Source organism: Mobula birostris, chromosome 25 (genome assembly GCF_030028105.1).
Source record: "Mobula birostris isolate sMobBir1 chromosome 25, sMobBir1.hap1, whole genome shotgun sequence".
In the NCBI taxonomy this organism is placed as follows: Eukaryota; Metazoa; Chordata; class Chondrichthyes; order Myliobatiformes; family Myliobatidae; genus Mobula; species Mobula birostris.
The window spans coordinates 20,350,412-20,375,870 of record NC_092394.1 but is presented as its reverse complement, the minus strand read 5'-3'; the positions used below and the strand labels follow the sequence as shown (position 1 = coordinate 20,375,870).

The following is a 25,459-nucleotide window of genomic DNA, read 5'->3' as shown; positions in this document are numbered from 1 at the left end:
CTGCCAGCACAAGTGGTGCATGCGAGCTCGATTTCAATGTTTAAGAGAAGTTTGGATAGTTACATTGATGGTAGGAGTATGGAGTGCTATGGTCCCGGTGTGGTCGATGGGAATTAGCACTTTAAGTGGCTTGGCACAGACTAGATGGGCTAAAGGGCCTGATTCTGCGCTGTACTTTTCTATGACTCTATGACTCTAATAATAGTTTAGCGTGAACTAGATGGGCCAAATGTCCTCTTTCTGTGCTCTAGTGTTCTATGACTCTAAATTTGGAGAGTGTTGGGGAGTGGTTTCTGCAAATATGTAAAGACTGGTAATTTTCTCATCTTACTGACCTCAAAGAGCTAAATACAGGCAGAAATGGGCACCACGGTAGCATAGTGATTAGTGCGACGTTACTACAGCTGGGGGCATCAGAGTTCAGAGTTCAGAGTTCAATCCCAGAATCCTCTGTACGGCGTTTTTATATGTCCGGCCCATAGATAATATGAGTTTTTTCTGAGCGTTCCAATTTCCTCCCACAGTCCAAAGACGTATCATGTGGGTTAATTGGTCATTGTAAATTGTCCCGTGATTAGATTAGGTGTATAAGATGATGAGAGGCATTGGCCGTGTGGATCGTCAGAGGCTTAACATGAGAGGGCACAGTTTTAAGGTGCTTGGAAGTAGGTACAGAGGAGATGTCGGGGTAGGCTTTTTACACAGACAGTGGTGAGTGCGTGGAAAGAGCTACCGGCAACGGTGGTGGAGGCGGATACAATAGGGTCTTTTAAGAGGTTCTTGGACAGGTACATGGAGCTTAGAAAAACAGAGGGCTATGGGTAACCCAAGGTAATTTCTAAAGTAAGTATGTGTTTGGCACAGCATTGTGGGCCGAAGGGCCTGTATTGTGCTGTAGGTTTTCTATGTTTCTATGTAGATTAAGGTTAAATCGGGGTTGTTAGGGGTTGCTGGGTGGTGTAGCTCAAAGGGCTGGAAGAGCTTATTCCACACTGTATCTCTGAATAAATTAATTAATGGTGTTGGGAACCTTACAGGGCCACTACTCGCTAAAACATTCAGGTAAGGAAAGTAAGTAGGAGCTGGTGACGTTTCATGGTAAATACTAACAGAATAAAAGCTAAGGTCACCAAGGACCAAGGACCAAGGTACATGGGAAGGAAGTGTACACAAGATCTGAGGTTTTCTGTAAAGCGTTCTGTTTGTGAATTTGTCACACAAACACAAAAAACCATTCCTGTGAATGGATGTCGACCCTGGATGGATTAGAATGTTCACACTGAATGGAATCTGTGCCACGTGTGGTCTAAGATTCAGATCAGTGAGTTATTTCACTGGAGATGTGATATTGACAGTGTTTCATCCTTGAGCAGGGCTTATCCTCGCTCTGATGCACACAAGACTTTGCTGATAAGTAATTTCAGCACACAAAAAAAAAGCACATCCAGCTTTTGTATCAGTGCTGGGCCATGCGTTCATTGAAAACATTCAGCTCCTCTTTGGTGTCTCCGGAAATGATCAAAGTTCCCCTCTTATCAGTTGCAACAGCCACACTAAGCGAAAGGACAATATTTACAGAAGTGTCCTGAGAAAACAGCAGGGTCTGTGCTATCTTATAAACGGCTCTGTGTTTATCTGCTGTCACTGAAACCTGCTATTTCAACAAGACCTTGGAGTTTCTACACCAAAAGTATAAAGCACAAGGTCATGTTGATTATCTCAGAATTGGCACTGATGGGTTTTGTTAGCCAAAGTGTCTGAGGGTTACAGCTAGATTACACATAATATAGAACAAAACAGCACAGTACTGGCCCTTCAGCCTACGATATTCTGCTGACCTTTTAACCTACACCAGGGTCAATCTAACACTCCCTCCCTGCACAGCCCCCCATTTTTCTTTCCTCTGTGAGCCTATTTAGGATTCTGTTCAATGTTCCTAATCTGTGACCACACTTGGCAGTGTGTTCCATGCACCTGCCACTCCCTGTGTAAAATAAAATCTACCTCTGGCAACCCTCCTATACTTTCCTCCAATTGGCTTAAAATTATTCTGCCCTAGGAGAATGTCTCTGGCTGTCCATTCAATCATCTTATCATCTGTACAACTCTTTCAAGTCACCTCTTGTCCTCTTTCACTCCAAAGAGAAAAGGCCTAGCTCACTCAAAGGATTCTCATAAAACTTGTTTTTTAATCTATGCAGCATCCAGACAGATCTCCTTTGCACCCACTCTAAAGTTTCCAGGTCTCCTGTTATCTTTTTACTATTGAGCTATGCATGGCAGATTTTCTTAAGCCTTGAAGAACACCTGGAGAATAAAGACGCATATGTAAGGCTCCTTTTCATTGACTACAGCTCTGCCTTTAATACCATCATTCCAAATAAACTGATACCTAAGCTCCAGAACCTGGGCCTTAGCACTCAGATCTGCAGCTGGATCTTCAACTTCCTCACAGACAGGACCCAGGCTGTAAAAATAGGGGACAAGCTTTCCTCTACAATCACTCTGAGCACCGGTGCCCCACAAGGCTGTGTACTCAGCCCCCTGCTGTACTCATGATTGTGTAGCCAAGTTTCCATCGAACTCAATATATAAGTTTGCTGATGACACAACAATTGTAGGCCGTATCTCGGGTAATGATGAGTTTGAGTACAGGGAGGAAATTAAGAACCTGGTGGCATGGTGCGAAGACAATAACCTATCCCTCAATGTCAGCCAGATGAAGGAATTGGTTGTTGACTTCAGAAGGAGTAGTGGACCGCACGACCCAATTTACATCAGTGGTGCGCAAGTGGAACATGTCAAAAGCTTTAAGTTCCTTGGGGTCAATATTACAAATGACCTGACTTGGTCCAGCCAAGCAGAGTCCACTGCGAAGAAGGCCCACCAGCGCCTTTACTTCCTGAGAAAACTAAAGAAATTTGGCCTGCCCCCTAAAACCCTCACTAATTTTTATAGATGCACCGTAGAAAGCATTCTTCTAGGGTGCATCACAATCTGGTATGGAAGTTGTCCTGTCCAAGACCGGAAGAAGCTGTAGAAGATCGTGAACATGGCACAGCACATCACACAAACCAATCTTCCGTCCGTGGACTCACTTTACATCGCACGCTGTCGGAGCAGTGCTGCCAGGATAATCAAGGACTCAACACACCCAGCCAACACACTTTTCGTCCCTCTTCCCTCCGGGAGAAGGCTCAGGAGCTTGAAGACTCGTATGGCCAGATTTGGGAACAGCTTCTTTCCAACTGTGATAAGACTGCTGAACGGATCCTGACCCAGATCTGGGCCGTACTCTCCAAATATCTGGACCTGCCTCTCGGTTTTTTTTGCACTACCTTACTTTGCATTTTTTAATTTTCTATTTATGATTTATAATTTAAATTTTTAATATTTACTATCGATTTGTAATCCAGGGAGCAGGAAGCGCAGAATTAAATATCACTATGATGATTGTACGTTCTAGTATTAATAGATTGATGACAATAAAGTATAAAGTATCAATAGTTTTCCATTTATCACACTGTGATCTATTTTCTTTGCTTGTTGATAACCCAGATGCATTTCATATTCATCCATTGTTTGTACTGTATCCTGCTGTTCTGTTTTATATTCTACTAGCTCTATTGCACCTTTTTGTATGTTTAATAATCTGCACTTATCTAGTCCAAAGTTTATGTTTGTATATTCTAGTATCAATTGTTTGGCGACAATAAAGTATAAAGTATACCTTTTGAAAATTGTTTTACTATTTGAATTGCTTTAACTTTACTGATAAAGAAGCACATAATTTCAAATTTCAAATTGTCCATGTATGGAAGCAGTGTCAAGGTATAACTCGTTTGGTTGTTTCAGATTTGGTACCCAATTTTCATCTGATTCAGTAAATTAGAGCAACACACATCAAAGTTGCTGGTGAACGCAGCAGGCCAGGCAGCATCTCTAGGAAGAGGTACAGTCAACGTTTCGGGCCGAGACCCTTCGTCTCATTCCCATTCTGATATGTCTATCCACGGCCTCCTCTACTGTAAAGATGAAGCCACACTCAGGTTGGAGGAACAACACCTTATATTCTGTCTGGGTAGCCTCCAACCTGATGGCATAAACATTGACTCCTCTAACTTCCACTAATGCCCCACCTCCCCCTTGTACCCCATCCGTTATTTATTTATATACACACATTCTTTCTCTCACTCTCCTTTTTCTCCCTCTGTCCCTTTGACTATACCCCTTGCCCATCCTCTGGGTTCCCCCCTCCTCCCCCTTTTCCTTCTCCCTGGGCCTCCTGTCCCATGATCCTCTCATATCCCTTTTGCCAATCACCTTTTGACGAAGGGTCTTGGCCTGAAACGTCGACTGTACCTCTTCCTAGAGATGCTGCCTGGCCTGCTGCGTTCACCAGCAACTTTTATGTGTCTTGCTTGAATTTCCAGAGATGCACGGTGGGAAATTCCTGGGTTTATTTTGATAACGGTGGTTGTTCATTTTTGGTTGTTAATAGGGTGGTTATAGTATGCCAATGTTTCATCAGATGCTGTAGGAATTATACAAGTGTTGGGAGTAGTTTATGTTCAATATTTTAAGAACTTCTATTAACTATGAATGTGGGACAGAATCATATGCCATCTGGTAGATAATATAACCACATGAAAGATTTTCACATTTCTGCCAGGCTTGATTTAGAATTACATAATCTATTATCAGTTGTTCTTTACATCCTTTCATACCCTTACAGCATCCTTTCTGATCTTTTGGAAGTATATTGTGGTTATCTAAGTGAGTGGTAATTAGTTGCGAGATGCACATTGTTACAATTTTATATATAGTTTGTAAACAAGCAAAAGGACGATATTTTGATGAGTCATTTCTGATTTCTCCTTTAGGTAAGAGATATGTTTTACCTTCCTTCAAAAATTTGGTCACTTTTTCAGGATTTATAAGAACATAAGAACATAAGAAATAGGAGCAGCAGTAGGCCATCCAGCCCATCGAGCCTGCCCCGCCATTCAATAAGATCATTGCTGATCTGGCCATGGACTCATCTCCACCTACCTGCCTATTCCCCTATTATGCAAAAATATATTTACTGAGGTAGCCTCCATTGCTTCATTGGGCAGAGAATTCCGCAGATTCACCACTTCCGGGGAAAAGCATTTCCTCCTCATCGCCATCCTAAATCTACTGCCCCAAATCTTGGGGCTATGTCCCCTAGTTCACCTACCAGTGGAAACAACTTTCCTGCCTTCATCTTATCTATCCGTTTCATAATTTTATATGTTTCTGTAAGATCTCCTCATTCTTCTGAATTCCAGTGAGTACAGTCCCAGGTGACTCAATCTCTCCTCATAGTCTAACCCCTCATTTCTGGAATCAACCTGGTGAACCTCCTCTGCACCACCTCCAAAGCCTGTTGATACGTACTAACAGGTACGGGTGAAGGCAACTAAATCTTTTATTCTGCTAATTACGAATATCATCACTGCCAGTACCTTTTCCAGTTGCAGTTATTTTTTTTATAACCACTTTTGGTATATCCACTGTAACTCCAGGAGTTTGCATTTCTGCAATTGTGAGTGTGTTCTTTTTCCTCCAGGGAGGAGAGGATGGTGGCACGACGCAGCTCGCAGCGGCCACTCCAGTGGTGATGTCTGTTATTTGTCAAGTAGGGTGCCATGCACAATCCTGATTTGATGGAGACGGACGTGAGAGCACAGAGGAATAGCTGGTGAAACTTCTGAAATGCCTGCTTCGCTGCTGCTGCTACTGTGTGGTCCAGAATCTTCGGAGGGGAAGGCCCCGAGTCCTCGGCTTTGCTTGTTGCTAGGCGGCCGGGGCGGGGTCGAAGCGCTCGGCAGAGGATGGTGCTCGGAGAGGCTGTGTCGGAGGGGCTGGTCAGAGGCTCGAAGTTTTCAGACGGACTCAGAGTCCGCTGCGGTCGAGTGCTTCCAATGGTGCTGCATCGGCAAGTTGGCGGCACTTGGAGGTTTCATGGCGGGAGAGTTTCTCCCTTCTGCCGCCTGTGTGAGATGATGAGTCTATCGAGACTTTGAGACTTTTTTTTACCGAGCCCGTGGTCTGTTCTTTATCAAATTAAGGTTCTTGTGATATCATTCTTGAAGAACATTGTATCATTTTTTAATGCAAGCATTTCTAAATGACAATAAACAAGCACTGAGTGTCCTCATAATCTAATCTAATCCATTTTTCTTCTTGATCACGCGCTATGGAAGAACTATCACAAACTCCCTCATCGCCCAATGATCCTATGATTTTGATCTCTTTGGCCAATGTGCGAGCAGTCCTCAGGAGGGTGAACCCACAAAGAGCATCCAGCCCAGATGGGGTACCTGGCCAAGTACTAAAGACCTGTGCTGATCAACTGGCTGGAAAGTTCACTGAGGTCTTAAACTCTCGCTTCAGCAGTGTGTGGTACTCACACGTTTCAAGCAGGCCTCAATTATTCCAGTGCCCAAGAAGAGAGTGGTAACCTGCCTCACTGATCATCATCCAGCAACACTTACATCCACAGTGATGAATTGTTTTGAGAGGTTGGAGATGAAATATAACAATTCCTGCTTGAGAAGCGATCTAGATCCACTCTAATTTGCCTTCTGGAACAACAGGTACACTGCAGATGCCATTTCATAGGCTCCTCACTCAAACCAAGGACATCTGGACAGCAAAGATACGTACATCAAGATGCTCTTTATCAACTACAGCAACATCCCCTCAAAACTAATAATTAAGGTCCAAAACCTTGGCCTCAATACCTCCTCGTGCAATTGGGTTCTAAGAGTTCCTCACTTGCAGACCTCAGTCAGTTCAGATTGGCAACAACGTCTCTTCCACAATCTCCATCAGCACAGGTACACCACAAGGCTGTGTGCCTCGCCTCCTGCTCTACTCACTTTGCACTGATGACAGTGGGGCTAAGCACAGCTCCAATACCATATTCAAGTTTGCTGATTGACACAGGCTGAATCAAAGATGGTGATGAATCAGCATATAGGAGGGAGATTGAAACTGACTAAACGGCCTCTTACTCAATGTCAGCAAACCAAGGAGATGATTATTGCCTTCAGGAGAAGGAAGCCAAAAGTCCATGAGCCAACCCTCATCACAGGATCAGAGGTGGAGAGAGTTAGCAACTTTAAATTCCTTGGTGTTATTATTTCGGAGGGCCTGTCCTAGGCCTAGCACGTAAGTATAACTACGAAAAAAGTACAGTAGCATCTCCACTTCCTTAGAAGTTTGCAGATCTTTGGCATGACACCTAAAGCTTTGACAAACTTCAATAGATGTGTGGTGGAGAGTGTATTGACTGGCTGCATCACAGCCTGGTATGGAAACACCAATGGCCTTGAACAGGAAATGCAGCAAAAAGTAATGGATATGGCCCAATCCATCATGGGTAAAGCCCTTCCCACCATTGAGCACATCTATATGAAACACTGTTGTAGGAAAGCAGCATCCATCATCAAGGACCCCCATCACACAGGACATGCTCTCTCCCGGCTGCTGCCATCAGGAAGGAGGTACAGGAGCCTCAGGACTCACACCACCAGATTCATGAACAGTTATCACCCCCTCAACCATCAGGGTCTTGAACCGAAGGGGATAACTTTACTCAACTTCACTTTCCCCATGATTGAAATGTTCCCACAACCTAGGGACTCACTTTCAAGGGCTCTTCATCTCATGTTCACCATATTTATCGCTTGCTTGCTTATTTATTTATTGATTGATTAATTATTTCTTTTTGTATTTGCAAAATTTGTTGTCTTCTGCACTCTAGTTGAATACCCAAGTTAGGCAGTCTTTGATTATGTAATAGTTATTATTCTATAGACTTATTGAGAATGCCCACAAGAAAATAAATCTCAGCATTGTATATGATGACATATATATTCTTTGATAATTAACTTACTTTGAATTTTAAACCCTGCTTGACCCAATATAAGACCAAAAGTTCACTGTCTCTTTGTTTGTTGGTAATTCTGTGCTGGGGTTGGTGACATTTTGGTGTGTCAAATTTAGTTTAAATATCCTGTATAAACCTTTTTCAGTGCTCCAAGTTAAAATTAACCATTTCAGGAAATGATGTAAAAAAATATAAACAGGAAGTGATGTTTGTACAAAACGAACTGCGCCTCTAGAGGCAGAACAAGGGCAGTTAGTGATTGTTCCTCCATTTCATTATGTGGAGCTTCAGAATGTTCTTCGTTCTCACAGGATCTGTGGAGTAGAATATCACTGTGTCTAGGAAGTCACTGTGGCTTCCATTGCGAAAGACCTAAGGCCTGAAGCTCCATTCTCTATGTCCTTCTCTGGTTTTGTCTTTAAGATGTCCCTCAGAACATTGGATCATCCAACCTTGGCTCTCCTGCCAGCTGCTATGCTGGTTGTGAACAGCCCTGTTGTTGGCCATGGTTATTTCTGGCCTGTAGTACTCTGAAGAAGGTGGTATTGAAATGAAAACTGATCACCTTGGAAACAGTCAGGCAGCATCTTAGCAAAGCTAAACAGAGCTTTCAGGTCAAAGGCCCTTCTGACAAAGGCCTAACAGCTAAATCAGTCTCTCTTTCCACAGATACTGCCTATCTTGCTGAGTGTTTCCAAAATGTTTTTAGATTTTATGTCCCTCAGGAAACCCAGTCATTGTCCCATTGTCCCTCTCTTACAAACACGGTTTGTTGTTCAGTCATAAAGTCGAGTCCGGCTCTTCGTGACCTCATGGACAATAGGGTTTTCATGGCAAGATACGGGAGTAGATTGCCAGGCCTTTCTTCCACACAGACGCTGCTGCCTGGGTTGGGACCCAGCTGGGTTTAAACTCAGGACCATCTGCCTTGAAGTCCAGTGCTGATACCACCACACCACCATGGAATCTTCAGTTAAACTCTTAGGATGCTACTTTTGGCCTGATGGCTCTCCTCACCAAATGTTGTGGTTTTACAGTGTTAAAGGCACTGCATAGATTGATGGAGACATCATCATCAGGTGCCATGCCCAGTGTGAGCTTTGACTGCCATGGCCCACACACTCCTGTTTTGGGTCAGTGGATCAAATCATTGGTATCCATTTCCAATTCTCTGGCTGCTGTCTCCATCATCATTTGTCTTTGTCTTTCTCTTGCTTTCTTCCCTTCAATCTTTCCCATAATTACCATGCACTCTAACTCCTCTTTCCTAATCACATGTCCAATGAAGTTACGTTGCCTTTTCATGATCTCATACGTTATTTCACTTTTTGTGTTTGCTCTAACATCCTCGTTAGATATTCGTTTTGTCCATGATATTCTTTGCATCCTCCTCAAAAACCACATCTCTGCTGCTTCAATTCGTTTCCTCATGTTACTAGATGTTGTCCAACATTCTGAGCCATATAACATAACTGGATAAACGTAACATTTCAGTACTCTGAGGCGGGTTGTCATGCCTAGTTTAGTATCGGACAGTATACTCTTCATTCTCATGAAGGTGTCTTTTGCCATCCCTATTCTTCTTTTGATGTCCAAGTTGCACCTGCCATCTGATGTCATCCAGCTTCCTAAGCAGCAAAAGTTCTTTTCTTTCTTTACTTGTTTCATGTCTTCCCCATTTATTCTCAGCCTGCAGATAGGATTCTCCTTCTTTTTAAATATCGCCATACATTCTGTCTTTTTGCAGTTGATAGATAGACCCATTTTTGCACTTTCTTCAACAATTATATCAATTAAGTTTTGTAGTTCTTCCTCCATACTTGCAATTAACACTGTCATCTGCATATCTGAAATTATCAATGTTTTCACCGCCAACTTTGATTCCCAAGATGTCTCTTATTTTTGTAATGGTGTTTCACTGTACACATTAAATAAATCAGGGGAGAAAACACACCCTTGTCTAACGCCTCTCTTGATTTTCATAAACTGACTCACTTCTCCATCTATTCTTACAGCGGCAGTTTGTTCCCAGTACAGATTTCTGATTAGGCGGAGGTCTTTCGAACCTAGATCGAGAGTTTCCTGTAATATTTCAAATAACTTACTGTGCTTCACTTTATCAAATGCTTTTGTGTAGTCGATAAAACAAACAAACAAATCTTTTTGCATATGAATAGCTCATTCTGATAGTATCAATATTGCATTTCTTGTACCCCTGTCTTTCACAAAACCACATTGTTCTTTACCTATTTCAGCTTGTATCTTACTTTTAGTTCTTGTCATCAAAATTCTTAGAAGTATCTTGGTGATATGACTCATTAAACTTATGGTCCTATGTAACTCACATTCTATTGCTCCAGCTTACTTAGGAAGAGTGATAAATACTGATTTTTTCATCTCTTCTGGTATTATTCCAGTCTCATAAATGTCATTGATTAAACCAGTAAGTTTTTCAATTCCATAATCTTCAAGGGCGATAATTTGTTCTATTACTAATTCATCAGGACCTGCTGCCTTTCCTTCCTTCATCTTATTTATTGCATTATGAACTTCAGATTTTAAAATACTTGGACCTTCAATGTTTTTCTTAATGTCTGGTTTTTTGCCTCGATCATCTTCAAACAATTCCTGAATATACTCAGTCCATCTATTCATAATCTCCTTTGCTTTCAAACATCCACCTGAAGAACAGAGGAGCTTTATAGAAAGGACAATTTCACAGGAAAAACTCTCAAATATTGTCTGTGTGCAGGAACACCAGTCATAGAATGCAATCTTTCTTATAGCATTTAAACTCTTCAGCAATTTGTAAGGTACACACCCAGATGAGTGTCTGTACTGGTGTTTCAGTAAATGTCAATGGTGGTTAATTGCTGCCACCTAGTGGCTATACTCAGATGGCAGCTGGTGCCCAGCGTACAACAGAAGCACAACGGAAAAAAAACATGAAGTGTAATTGAAATAGTCATCTCCTGCTGTGAGATGTCCAGCTGGATTGCCACTGTTTATGTTACAATGTTGTGTTGCAATGAGAAGATTAAAACATGCCTCTGCTCAGCATGTTATACACCTTAATGTAAAAGAGTGCATGAAATTATATGAAAGGCATGAAAATAGTCATCTGTGCACTTGTCTTAATTTGACACATAGTTTCCTGCCATCTTTTCATGTGTTGTTCATTTGACCTTTTTCAGAGAGCAGAAGGAGGAATTAAATATGCTATAAAAACAGAAAATGCTGGAAATACTCAGCACCATCTTGTGGGAAGAGAAACCATGGTGGTGCCCTGGTTAGCACGACACTGTAACAATGGGGGCATCAGAATTTGGAGTTCAATTCTGACGCCATCTGTAAAGCCGTTATACATTCTCCCTGTGACTGCATATGTTTCCTCTGGGTGCTCCCACAGTTCAAAGCTGTAGGTTAATTGGTCATTGTAAATTGTACTGTGATTAGGTGAGGGTTCGATCGGTATTTGCAGGATAGTGTGGCTCTTTGGGCCAGGAGGGCCTGGATCCCTAAATAAATAAAAAAATAAATATAAATAAATAGAGATAACATTTCAGACCTGAGACTTTGTTCTAACAATGAGACCTTAATTTGGCTCCTTTCTCCACAGATGCTGCCTGATCCACTGAATATTTATACCATTTTCTATTTTTAATTAAGATCTAATGCAACTACAGTTTTTTAAATTTTCAATCCAAAGGAAGTGTCAGTTTTGAATCATTTTCTAAGCTATTCAAACAGTGCTGAAAGCTGTGCTGAGTTTTAAATGTTTTTATTTTGCATTATTCCATGGGTTAGATTTCTTCTGTCCCACAGTGGTTGTTTGATCAAGGGAGTCCTGCACTCTTTGGAGGTGGTAATTTTCTGATAAGTTCCAAGGTCATTGCTGCTTTCACTGATGGATGCATGAAATTCTACAGCAGTATTTCAGAGGGGACCTGAGGTTTCCTCTTTATCCAGGGTAATGATTAACTTCCACTAATACTCAGTGGAAACATTATGTGGTACACCTGTACACCTGCCAATTAATGCAAATATCTAATCAGCCAATCATGTGGCAGCAGCTCAATGAATAAAAGCATGCAGGCATGGTCAAGAGGTTCAGTTGTTCAGGCCAAACATCAGAATAGGGAAGAAATGTGATCTAAGTGACTTGGACTGTGGAAAGATTGTTGGTGCCAGATGGGGTAGTTTGAGTGTCTCAGAAACTGCCGATCTCCTGGGACTTTCACACACAACAGAGCCTCTAGAGTTTACAGAGAATGGTGTGAAAAACAAATAACATCTGGTGAGTGGCAGTTTTGTGAGCAAAGATGTCTTGTTAATGAGAGGTCAGAGGTGAATGGTCAGACTGTTTCAAGTTGAATGAAGGCCGACCGTAACTCAAATAATCACACGTTACAACAGTGGTGTGCAGAAGAGCATCTCTGAATGTACAACACCTTGAACATTGAAGTGGATAGGTTACAGCAGCAGAAGACCATGAACATTCACTCAGTCGTCACTTTACTAGGTACAGGGCGTATCTAGTGTAAAATAAATCACCTATTCATTTATATAATATCTATTTGGTGGATCTCACTATGTGTGAATTGGCTGCCAGTGTTCTTGCATGAACAGTATATGCTGGGCCAGAGGGCCTGTATTGCCCTGGTGTAATGCTCCAGCACAGTGATCCCCAATGGGGGCAGTTAGGTGTCCTAAGAGGGCATTAGGAGGAAGAAGTAATCGGGGGCCGTTCAAGATTCATGGGGGGGGGGGGGAGTGGCACCCTAACTTGAGGCATGAGACCTGACTGACTGTTAGTAGATTAGGCACTTCAAAAAAAAAAGGATGAGGCACTGGGACACGGGAAGAACCACAGCTCTGCAGGTGGTGAGTACTCGTCGTCACAACGTGTCTGAAACTCGGAAATCTCATCCGACCTTACCGACCAAACAGACGTTACTGGGGATGCGTAAATTAGCAACCAGGGTGCCCAACAGTTCCCCTAGACTCATGGCACAGAACAAGTTCATGCAATTTAATAGTTGGTAAGTCAAGTACACCCTCTCAACTTTCTCTACAGATCTATGGAAAACAGGTCACACAATGATACAATGCTGGCCAGAACCAAATGGTGAAATAGAGCCAATTAGTGAATCTGCCGACCCAGAGGATTCCTCCTGAGGTGTTCAACGTGACCTTGGCTTCATATGTGTGGTCACGAACCACCTTTGGGGATTATGACACTTTACGTGATTGATCACTGGAGTAGTATAAACGTAGCTTGCCGAACAGCAGCTCCATCCCAACTAACTTCCAGATTCCAATCTGACTCCTTGTCAACCTAATTTTCACTGTTGTGATCATCTTCATCTTCACCTTGTCATTCCTTTGCATGCCGCTATCATCCTTCCATCAGTGGCAACTCACTGCTGTCGTCAACATCCAATAGGTGTTCCCCGTTTGTGTTAACTTTTCATTTTAATTTAGCCCCGTTAATGATGGATAAATATGTACCTCACAGTCTCTATGAGTCTGATGGCTGTGAAACCTTGAATTATAACCTTGTTAAGAAATAGAAACTACAGAAAGTGTGTCAATACAATGTTACAATCCTGGAGTATAGTTTTACTACGTTCCTGCCTGATCAGCAACACCCCATGTGCCTTATTTGTAAAACTGTACTGTGTAATGAAGCTATGAAACTATCAAGATTGCAGGAACACTTCCGTAAAAGACTCTCTGGAAAGGCTACTTATGGTATTGCTCAGTTCCAGAAGATGAAAAAAGCATTTGAAAACCATTGCATACTTGAGTCATTTGCCAAGAAAGTTAAAAATGACCTTGCTTGTGGTCTCATTGCTTCTTAGAACATTTACAACATGACAGCAAAGTGTGGAAAATCTCATACAACTGGTGAAAGATTAATCATGCCTGCTGTATCAGAAGTACTCATGACTGTTCTCAAATGGACATGAGAATTTTAAAATCAGTTCCTCTGAGTAAAAACTTTGCAGCTCATTGCATTGATAACATGAGTGAAGACATTGAGTATCATCTATGCACAGAACTAGAAAAAAACTATTTGGGATACAACTGGATGAGTCAACTGTGCGAGACAACGAGGCATTGCTAATGGCATATGGACAGTCTATCAAAAATGGAGAAGTTTTTGAAGAGATTCTCTTTTGCAGAAAGTTAAAAACAAATATCAACGGGTAATCAATCTATGCAAGCTCGATGTATTTTGAGGATAAAAGTATTCTGATTAGGAACACAATTTCTTGTGCAACAGACGGAGCACCATATATGACAGGTCACCATGCCAGTTTAGTGGCATATATGAAAAAAGAAATTCCAAGTCTGTGTGCAATATATTGTGCAATTAATTGTCAACCTCTTGCAATCAAAAACCTCAGCCAGCGACTTTTTCAAGCATGACTCTTGTAATCTCCACTATCAACAAAATTATAGCTCATCCGTTAAATAGCAGAAAATTTTGCCAGTTATGCCAAGATAATGATGAAGAGCTTGAACACTTGCCTCTTCACACTGAAGATGCATTGGCTGTCAAAAGGCTTCTGCTCAAGATGTCTCTTTGATCTTTTTGACACTGTGGTTGAAATTTTGCTCAAAGTTGACAAGAGCTTGAGAACAAAATTGAACATGGAGATGTGGCATACCTAGCCAATCTGCAAGACTAAATGAACATTCTAAATATAAAACTGCAGGGTAAGAATTTCAATTTAATCCAGGCAAAAAAGTGCAGTGTCCTTTTTCATTAGAAAATTGGAAATATATAACCAAACTATTGAGAGAAGAAAGTTTTCACAGTTCTCCTGCATGGAGAGTATGCCACACTCTTTCACAGATGGTGATTTGCAAGAGCACTGCTTACACCTGCAGTCTCTGAAGAAGGATTTTCAGAATCGGTTCAAGGATTTGAGTGATCTGGAAGTTCTGGACTGGGTAATTAACCCATTTCTTTGCAAGGAGGAAGAACAGAAAGAGAGCTTGCAGGAAGATATTACCGAAATTCAGAATGATGAAGAAGGAAAAATGCTTGTCAAAGATGTTGGCTTGTATGGTATTTGGCTATACTGTCATACCAAGTTTCCTGGTCTTCGAAGAAGAGTCAAACTGCTCCTTGTTGCACTTCCATCCCCCTACCTTGTTGAAAGAGGCTTTAGTGCAGTGAACCACGTACTCACAAATACAGTAACCACTTGGATATTGTTACGCGTGGGCCTGGAGGTTTTCGCTGCCACAATTTTAACTAGATATTTCAACTCTTGCTAAAAACCATCCAGCTCAAGGATCACATTGATATCGAAGCTGCTGTACAGCACACAGGTACTGTGTAAGCTGGGTTTAAAGACAAATAAAAATTCAAAGCAGAGTCATTTTTCTCATGTCAGCATATGGTAGACAGGTTTTGACACCATGCGGGTGCCGGAAAGTATATTGTGCTTAAAAGGGGTGTTGGTAAGTATGAAAGTGCTTTAGGGGGATTTTGGCAAGTATAAGGTGCTTCAGGGAGGCTTGGCCTAAAAAAGATTGGGAAACAGTGTTCTAGCACATCACAGACTTCACTTTCAGTCCCTCAACAGGAAGGCCTCAAAGCCCTCCACTTCTTTCTTGACAGAAGAACCACCCAATCCCTCTATGCCACCACCCTCCTCCACCTGGCAGAACTGGTCCTCACCTGAACAATTTTTCCTTCAGCTCCTCCCACTTTCTCCAAACCCAAGGGGTAGCCATGGGCCCAAGCAATGTCTGACTCTTTGTTGGGTACGTAGAACAGCCTTCCCCGTTTACACTCCCCCACTCTTCCTCCGCTACAACGACAACTGCATTGGCGCTGCTTCATGCACCCATGCTGAAATCGCCAATTTCATCAATTTTGCTTCAAACTTCCTCCCTGCCTTTAAGTTCTGACACATCCCTCCCCTTTCTTGATCTCTCTGCCTCCACCTTTGGAGACAAACTGTCGACCAACATCTTTTATAAACCTATTGATTCCCATAGTTATCTGGACTATGCCTCTGAGACGTACCAGTTAGGAGGTCAAATGGAAAATTTTCCTATGATTATATCATTGTTAATTCGGTGAGTTGCTGGATGGTGCAGCTTGCTAGGCTGATAGGACCCTGTTCCACACTGAGTCTCTAACTAACTAAATAAAATAATAAACACACACATGGTGACAACTGATAAAGAATATTGAAACAGGCAAGCGTTAGGAATCTGCTTAACTTGGAGCACCACTCTCTAAAACTTGTTGTTCCTCTCCATGCCTCGTGGCGCATTAGGAACAACCCTGCCGTGTCTTTAGCTTTTCCCCTGTTTCTTATGAGACCGAGCTGCTAGTTCAGGACTCAACCGAGCGCGGATGGAAAACATGCAAGTAGCCGGCGGGATGCAAACCCAGGGCCACTCGCCTCAAAGTCCTGTCCAGGTGCCACTACTCCATCGGCAGGCTACCTTCTAAACAGGTGGAATTTCAAAAGAAAAAAAAATTCCTTAATTTTATCTCCTTTATTGTCCTTCCTCTTTTTGAAGAATAACCAGCAGCTTGGCACACACCTCGGCTCAGCCTAAGTTTGTGACTATCCTGGCAGCCTGCAGCTTAATCCTGTCATCTGGAAAAGCCATTAAATAGATAAGCCTGCTAGAAAGCTGTGAGCTGGGACCAAACAATACCACAAAGATGGAATTGTCGCAGTATTCATGCTTTCTTGACCTGTAGGGGAGACTCCTCTGGATCTCGTTCAAGTTGCCTACTAGCAAGAGGAGGTCATTCAGAATGTCCTGCCGCTGAAAGTAGTTAAAGAGAAAAAGGAAGGATTCTGGAACCTGGACGTTGAGCATGTCAAAGGTCAGTTCCAAGTTGGTGGAGAAGTTGATGAGGATTTGGAGCACTTGGAACTTGATAGTGGAGGAACCGCTCTCCAGCAGGTGGAAGAAGTCAGGGATGACGTGTCTCAGCGCGACGTGGGTCTGGTGGTTTTGAGACAGCTTGGTGAGGAACCGCAGACAGGGGAGCTGCTCGAACTCTTGGAGTGTTGAAGTGGTCAGCTTCACCACCTGCGGGATGTACTTCGCCAGCAGCTCACGGTTCGCCGGATCGTTACTGAGGAAGTTAAGAGCGATCACAGCGCTGGTCTTGATGTAGTTGAGCGGATCGTCCAGCGATTCCGCAATGATGTCAATGCCGCCTTCAGAGCGGAAGAGCTCCTGGTTGCTAAAAAAGCCGGGAATGCGATAAATACCAGTGAGGATGGTCCCTCGAATAATAGGATCCTTACTTTCATGGAGAATCGTCAGAACGGTCTTCAGATCCTGCAAGTTCATCTTGACAGAGTTTGAGCAGATGGTGCGATCACCCAGAACTCCAATACTGTCCAGGATACTATTGCCACATCTATCAATGAGCAAGTCTTCACCGTCCTCCTCCGGGGTGGCAAACCCTGAGCAAATGGCCCTGTACAGTAAGTACGCAGCCCCTGCACCAGTTAAAATCCCTATCAGCTTCTTCCTACCTGCTTCACCGAGGAATGCCCCCATTTTGAATTGCTATCACTTGCCCCAGATGACAGGTTGAGTGACTTTGGCATCTAAACTGTGTACCAGCAAATACATTGTGCTCCAGTTTAAATCCTTTTGCTCCACCTGCACTTTGCCTTTCAAAGGCCGACGTTCACTGCATCATAATGATCCCTGACATCACAATGGTGGATACAGTGGTTCCAGCACTGAATCCAAATCAGGTTTACTCTCACTCTCTGGAAATTGGTTATTTGCGGCAGCAGTACAGTGCAATACAAAAACACGTGCTGGTGATATTAAACCTGATTTAATATCGAGATCTAAGTGTTCTTGTACATCAGTCACTGAAAGCAAGCGTGCAAGTACAGCAGGCAGTGAAGAAAGCTAATGGCATGCTGGCCTTCATAACAAGGGGAATTGAATATAAGAGCAAAGAGGTCCTTCTGCAGCTGTACAGGGCCCTGGTGATACCACACCTGGAGTACTGTGTGCAGTTTTGGTCTCCAAATTTGAGAAAGGACATTCTTGCTATTGAGGGAGTGCAGCGTAGGTTCACAAGGTTAATTCCCGGGATGGCGGGACTGTCATATTTTGAAAGATTGGAGCGACTGGGCTTGTACACTCTGGAACTTAGAAGGCTGAGAGGGGATCTTATTGAAACATATAAGATTATTCAGGGATTGGACACACTGAAGGCAGGAAGCACGTTCCTGCTGATGGGTGAGTCCAGAACCAGAGGCCACAGTTTAAGAATAGGGGGTGGGCCATTTAGAACGGAGTTGAGAAAAAACTTTTTCACCCAGAGAGTGGTGGATATATGGAATGCTCTGCCCCAGAAGGCCGTGGAGGCCAAGTCTCTGGATGCTTTCAAGAAAGAGATGGATAGAGCTCTTAAAGATAGCGGAATCAAAGGTTATGGGGATAAGGCAGGAACTGGATACAGATTGTGGATGATCAGCCATGATCACAGTGAATGGCGGTGCTGGTTCGAAGGGCCGAATGGCCTACTCCTGCACCTATTGTCTATTGATTCTGATTTAAAAAATATATTACTGTAAGTTACAATGAGAAATAAATTTTTTAAAATAAATGATTAATATAAAAAGTTAAGATAGTATTCATGGGCTCAGGCCCATTCAGAAATCTGATGGCAGAGGGGAAGGAGCTGTTCCTAAAATGCTGAGCGTGTGTCTTCAGGCTCCTGTACCTTCTCCCCAATGGTAGCAATGAGAAGAGGGAATGTCCAGGATGGTCATCATTGCCACTACGTGCCGTGTCATATGACATATGATCATAGTCCCATGACCATGATTGTTCTTGGCAAATTTTTCTACAGAAGTGGTTTGCCATTGACTTCTTCTGGTCAGTGACTTTACAAGACGGGTGACCCCAGCCATTATCAATACTCTTCAGAGATTGTCTGCCTGGTGTCAGTGGTTGCATAACCAGGAAGGAAGGAGTATCTTACACCTCCTTTGGTAGAGACATATCTCCACCCTTCACCCCGCCAATGGTAAGGGTCTTTAATGATGGACGCCGCCTTCTTGTGGCATCGCTTACTAAAGATATCTGTGGAAGTGGGTAGGCTAATGCCTATGATGGAGCTGGCTGAGTTTACCAGTTCTTTGGATGGTTTTGTGAATAATAACCCTTGTGAGCAGCTTGATTCCATCCTTTCAAAACGTACGCCGACAATTAGATTGTTCTAACTTTGTAAACCATTGTTACGTTTTGCTCTAATGCCTGTTTGTGGTCCCTGCCTGTTTGCCTGGCCAAAAGGATGTTTGAAACAGTGAAAGGATGGTTTACACACAGAAGTCTTAGCACAGCTCCTGTGGGATTGCTCTCCACTGTATTCCGGTTTCCAGTAACTTGCTGTGTACTGATCAGAGACGGGCATCAGCCCGCGATGAGAGCTGCCAGACGTTAGCAGCGGAAAACAGCGGAGGGGAGAGAGGATGCAGAAATCAGGGGCAGTGTGGTAGTATAGCGTCTGTTATAACACTTTGCAGCGCTAACGAAGAGGGTTCGATTCCCGTCGCTGTCTGTAAGAAGTTTGCACATTCTCTGTGGGTTTCCTCCGGGTGCTCTTGTTTCCAAAGGCGTATGGGTTAGCAGATTGTGGGCAAGCTATACTGACATCAGAAGCATGGTGATGTTTGCAAGCTACCCCAGCACCTGCTTGGACTGTTGTTGACACGTGACGCACTTCACTGTGTGTTCAGATGATTCAATGTACATGTAACAAATAAAGGGAATCTTTAATCTCTTTAAAAAGAGCAAAGCAATGCCCCAGATTTAATGAATAAGACTCTACATTCTTAACGGTGCAGTGGACAAGCAGATCCTGGGTACCAGAGCAGAGGGACGGGAATCTCATGAGGGCCAAGGCAAGAGAAACTTGGCAGGACGTTGCTACCATTGAGAGAATCTGCACTCAGACAATGCACACATGAACTTCACGCCTCTACACACCACAGGGGACAGCAAGACATAATCAGGGATTCATTCAGTGATGGTCCTGCAGACCATTATATGGGCTCACTGTCCTCAAAGTTGCTGCAGCTGATTGCCAAAGTGAAGTGTCTCTGTGGAAACCTGCTCTTCACAGATCGACATATCTTCACATTCTTCTCTATGGTCCCTGCCCCAGCCAAGGTCAGAATGACACCCCCAGTAATGAGATCACCAAGGAATCCACCGCATGCTACAGAAAACATTTCCCCTTGGCACACTGTCTGGATTTTGGAACCTGCTCTAAGCTGCCCAGTCAGCTCTCCCGATAGTGTCTCCTTTAACAGCAATAAATTAGTACCACACACAAAATGCTGGAGGAAACCAACAGGTCGGGCAGCTTCCATGCAGTAGAATAAACAGTCAATGTTTCGAGCAGAGACCCTTCGTCAGGACTCAATGAAGAGCCTCAGACTGAAGCATTAGTCTTTATTTCCCTCCACAGATGCTGTCTGAGCTACTGGGCTCCTCCAGCGTTTTGTGTGTGTTGTTCTATATTTCCAGCAGCTGTAGAATCCCTTGATCAATAAATTATTAGGATGTGCTCCATTTACTGTTTAAACTCGATGTGACATGTTGTTACAACCTTGTTCAATATAGTGCATCATTAGGTTCTTGCCTGTCAGTTAGCATTGAAATACAGAGAATATTTGCAATATGCCAATGATTCTTAACATAAAGGAGTCATGGGTTACATTATATAACCATATAAACATATAACAATTACAGCATGGAAACAGGCCATCTCAGCCCTTCTAGTGCGTGCCGAACTTTTACTTTCATCTAGTCCCACCGACCTGCCCTCAGCCCATAACCCTCCTTTCCTTTCCATATAGCTGCCCAATTTAACTTTAAACGACAACATCAAACCTGCCTCAACCATTTCTGCTGGAAGCTCGTTCCACACAGCTACCATTCTCTGAGTAAAGAAGTTCCCCCTCATATTACCCCTAAACTTTTGCCCTTTAACTCTCAACTCATGTCCTCTTGTTTGAATCTCCCACACTCCCAATGGAAAAAGCCTATCCATATCAACTCTATCTATACCCCTCATAATTTTAAATACCTCTATCAAGTCCCCCCTCAACCTTCTATGCTCCAAAGAATAAAGTCCTAACTTGTTCAACTGTTCTCTGTAACTTAGGAGATGAAACCCAGGCAACATTTTAGTAAATCTCCTCTGTATTCTCTCAATTTTATTGACATCTTTCCTATAATTTGGTGACCAGAACTGTACACAATTCTCCAAATTTGGCCTCACCAATGCCTTATACAATTTCAACATTACATCCCAACTCCTATACTCAATGCTCTGATTTATAACGGCCAGCATACCAAAAGCTTTCTTCACCACCCTATCCACATGAGATTCAATCTTCAGGGAACTATGCACCATTATTCCTAGATCCCTCTGCTCTACTGCATTCTTCAATGCCCTACCATTTATCATGTATGTCCTATTCTGATTAGTCCTACCAAAATGTAGCACCTCACATTTTTCAGCATTAAACTCCATCTGCCATCTAATTCTTATGCTTCTGGGCTCATGACCAAAGAGGCCTGTGACTAAATAGGCTGGATAGTCTTTTCATGTTTTAGGCTGAAAGAGATTGTACCACAGGCATTCCCGATCTTTTTAATGCCATGGAGTCTAACCGCTAACAAAAGACCAGCAGGTTGGGAACCCCTTTTGTAGCAGAGTATGCACTCAGTGACTACCTTATTAGGCACACCTATCCACATGGTCATTAATGCATATATCTAGTCGGCCAATCACATGGCAGCATAAAAGCATACAGACCTGGCAGACCACAGTACGTGTGCTTGCAACACTGTGTGTACGACAGAGTGATCAGCAGCACTGGGGCTCCACAGGGGACTGTCTTGTCTCCCCTTCTCTTCACCATTTACACCTCGGACTTCAACTACTGCACAGAGTCTTGTCATCTTCAGAAGTTTTCGAATGACTCTGCCATAGTTGGATGCATCAGCAAGGGAGATAAGGTTGAGTACAGGGCTACGGTAGGAAACTTTGTCACATGGTGTGAGTAGAATTATCTGCAGCTTAATGTGAAAAAAACTAAGGAGCTGGTGGTAGACCTGAGGAGAGCTAAGGTACCGGTGACCCCTGTTTCCATCCAGGGGGTCAGTGTGGACATGGTGGAGGATTACAAATACCTGGGGATACGAATTGACAATAAACTGGACTGGTCAAAGAACACTGAGGCTGTTTACAAGAAGGGTCAGGGCCGTCTCTATTTCCCGAGGAGACTGAGGTCCTTTAACATCTGCCAGATGATGCTGAGGATGTTCTACATGTCTGTGGTGGCCAGTGCTATCATGTTTGCTGTTGTGTGCTGGGGCAGCAGGCTGAGGGTAGCAGACACCAACAGAATCAACAAACTCAATTCGTAAGGCCGGTGATGTTGTGGAGATGGAACTGGACTCTCTCACGGTGGTGTCTGAAAAGAGGATGCTGTCTAAGTTGCATGCCATCTTGATCAATGTCTCCCATCCACTACATAATGTACTGGGTGGGCACAGGAGTACATTCAGCCAGAGACTCATTCCACTGAGATGCAACACAGAGCGTCATAGGAAGTCATTCCTGCCTGTGGTCATCAAACTTTACAACTCCTCCCTTGGAAGGTCAGACACCCTGAGCCAATAGGCTGGTCCTGGACTTATTTCATAATTTACTGGCATAATTTACATATTACTATTTAACTATTTATGGTTCTATTAGTATTTAATTACTTATGGTGCAACTGTAACAAAAACCAATTTCCCCCGGGATCAATAAAGTATGACTATGACTATGACTATGACTATGACCTGGTCAAGAGGTTCAGTTGTTGTTCAGACCAAACATCAGAATGGGGAAGAAATGTGACTTAAGTGACCTTGACTGTGGAATGATTGTTAATCGTTTGAGTGTCTCAGAAACTGCTGATCTCCTGCGATTTTCACGCAACAACTGTCTCCAGAGTTTACAGAGAATGGTGCAAGAAACAAAAAACCATCCAGTGAGCAGCAGTTCTATGGGCAAAGATGACTTGTTGATGAGAGGTCAGAGAAGAATGGCCAGACTGTTTCAAGCTGACAGGAAGGCAACAGTAACTCAAATAACCATGAGTTACAACAGTGGTGTGCAGAAGAGCATCTCTGAATGAACAACACGTCAGATCTTGAAGAGGATCACAACAGCAGCAGAAGACTGTGAATATCTACTCAGTGGCCACTTTATTAGGTACAGACAGAATCAAAAAAGTGGCCACGGAGGGCGCGGCCATTCCAAATGATAACGGTTATGTATAACTAGGGGGCCGTGCACAATCTGGATTTGATGGAGACAGCTGTGAGAAGCACGGAGGAACATCTGGAGTAACTTCTGAAATGCCCGCTTCGCTGCCGCTGCTACTCTGCGATCAAGAATCTCTGGAGACGAAGGCCCCAAATCCTCAGCTTTGCCTATTGCCTGTTGCCGGGGCCGGGGTCAAAGCGCTCGGCAGAGATGGTGCTCGGTGCTGGGAGGTGGTCGGAGGCTCAGAGTTTTCGGACGGACTCAGAGTCAGACTGTGGTCGGATGCTTCCAGGATGCTGCATCGGCAAGTTGGCGGCGCTGGAGGTTTACCGTCTGCGTGAGATGATGGGACTTTGGAGAGACTCTGAGACTTTTACCGTGCCATGGTCTGTCCTTATCAAATTACGGTATTGTTTTGCACTGTTGTAACTATACGTTATAATTATGTGGTTTTTGTTAGTTTTTAAGTCGGTTTGTCATGTGTTTCCGTGATATCATTCTGGAAAAAAATTGTATCATTTCTTAATGCATGCATTACTAAATGACAATAAAAGGGGACTGAGTGTCCTCGTAACCTAATCTAATCCTGAATCAGAGAGAATTGTCAACTACGTACTGCACAATTATACTTCTTTAGAAGGACCTCAGAGTAAGATAGATAAGGAACATTCTGAATACTTCTGTAATTGATCAACATAGTGGATTAGCATGGTAGCATAGTGCTTAGCACAATGCTTTACAGTACAGCTGACCCAGGCTCAGCTCCCGCTACTGCCTGTAGGAGTTTGTATGTTCTCCCTGTGGGTTTCCTCCAGGTGCTCTGCTTTCCTCCCACAGTCTAAAGAAGTACTGATTGGTAGGTTAATTGGGCATTGTAAATTGTCCCGTGGTTAGGCTCAGATTAAATCAAGGATTGCTGGGCAGTGGGGCTCGAAGGTCCTATTCCACACAATACCTCAATAGATAAACAAACAACTAATTTATTCTCAAAAAAACTAAGTTCAGAATTGTTCATTTTAGAATAAAAATGAAAACGAAAGAAGAAATTGCTAGGAAGATCATTGCACAATGCGACAGAGCGAGGGGAATTGCAGTTTAAGTGAAGAGTTGGCCAATTGAACCAAAAAGCATGAATTTTTCATTATTGCCTTCAGGAAAAATATCTGAGTCAGAGTAAGACTTGTATTAATGAACGCTGTATACATTTGTTTGCAGACGTGGTTTATTTATTGTACAAGACTCTTGCCCTGACCTTGTGTTAAGAATAAAACTGAGGCTAACACACTCAGTTATTATTAAGTGAATTGGATTGTAACCTCTAGAGGCTGCATGTATATCTAAATGTGGAAATCCAAGAGCTGATAGTGTTCCAGCGTCATTACTGGCACTGCATTCTGGGAAAGCATTGCATCTCCTCAGCAGAAATACCTTTCTGAACAGTCTCTCACCACTGCCTTCTCAAGAAAGCCAATAAATGGTGGTCATGGGCAAAAGAATAAATAAAATTTAAAATAAAAACAATAGTCTCCTTCTTCACAGGCTAGATTTTAAAGGTCTGCATCAATGGGATTAAGGTATTTACCCATTACAGACACCAAATTTAGGCCTGATTCAGATAGGAGTAAGTGAATTTTTAACAGCATGATAATTCTTTTTAATATATATTATTGTAATTTATATTTTTTTAATGTATCGCCGTGTTCTGCCATTATAAAGCATCAAATTTCAAGATATATTGTTTGTCAGTGATAATTAATCTGATTCCGATTTCTCCAAGAGGACCATATCAGTCATTGGGTTGGAGGTTTGCATGCCTCAATGAGCCTGAGACCTATGTTAGCTGGAGTCAGGTTTCATGCTTTGGCTCTTGCTAGGGTCACCCATGCTAAACAGGTTAAAGGGTAGAGGGCAGACTAAGAGTACCCACTGGTCCTCCAGGTTCAGGGGCTCAGCTCAGAGCTAGCAACCCTGACTGGTAAAACAAAACTGTTACAGAAGCAGCGAATTCTACATCCGAGTGCGACGGTATTCCTGAGTCTCCACCCCGGACTTGCCTGCTGACAGCAGTGGAAACCATGAGGAATCTACTGGCACAATGAAGGAAGCCCTGAACATCACCGGACAGACAAAGAGGGAGGACCTTCGTTGCTGCCCCAAACACCAGCGGTGTAACAGAC

At 43.0% G+C, this 25,459-nt stretch overlaps 1 protein-coding gene across 1 annotated transcript; it reads right to left on the bottom strand.

The window, feature by feature from the left end:
- Window positions 1–16,507: 16,507 nt before the first annotated feature.
- Window positions 16,508–17,482, bottom strand: LOC140187850 (armadillo repeat-containing protein 10-like). Its single transcript, XM_072243647.1, has one exon. The coding sequence runs from the start codon at window positions 17,480–17,482 to the stop codon at window positions 16,508–16,510; it is 975 nt and encodes a 324-aa protein (XP_072099748.1).
- Window positions 17,483–25,459: the final 7,977 nt, after the last annotated feature.

Excerpts from the sequence above, each read along its gene's own strand:
- LOC140187850 (XM_072243647.1), bottom strand. The coding sequence starts at position 17,482 with ATGGGGGCATTCCTCGGTGAAGCAGGTAGGAAGAAGCTGATAGGGATT.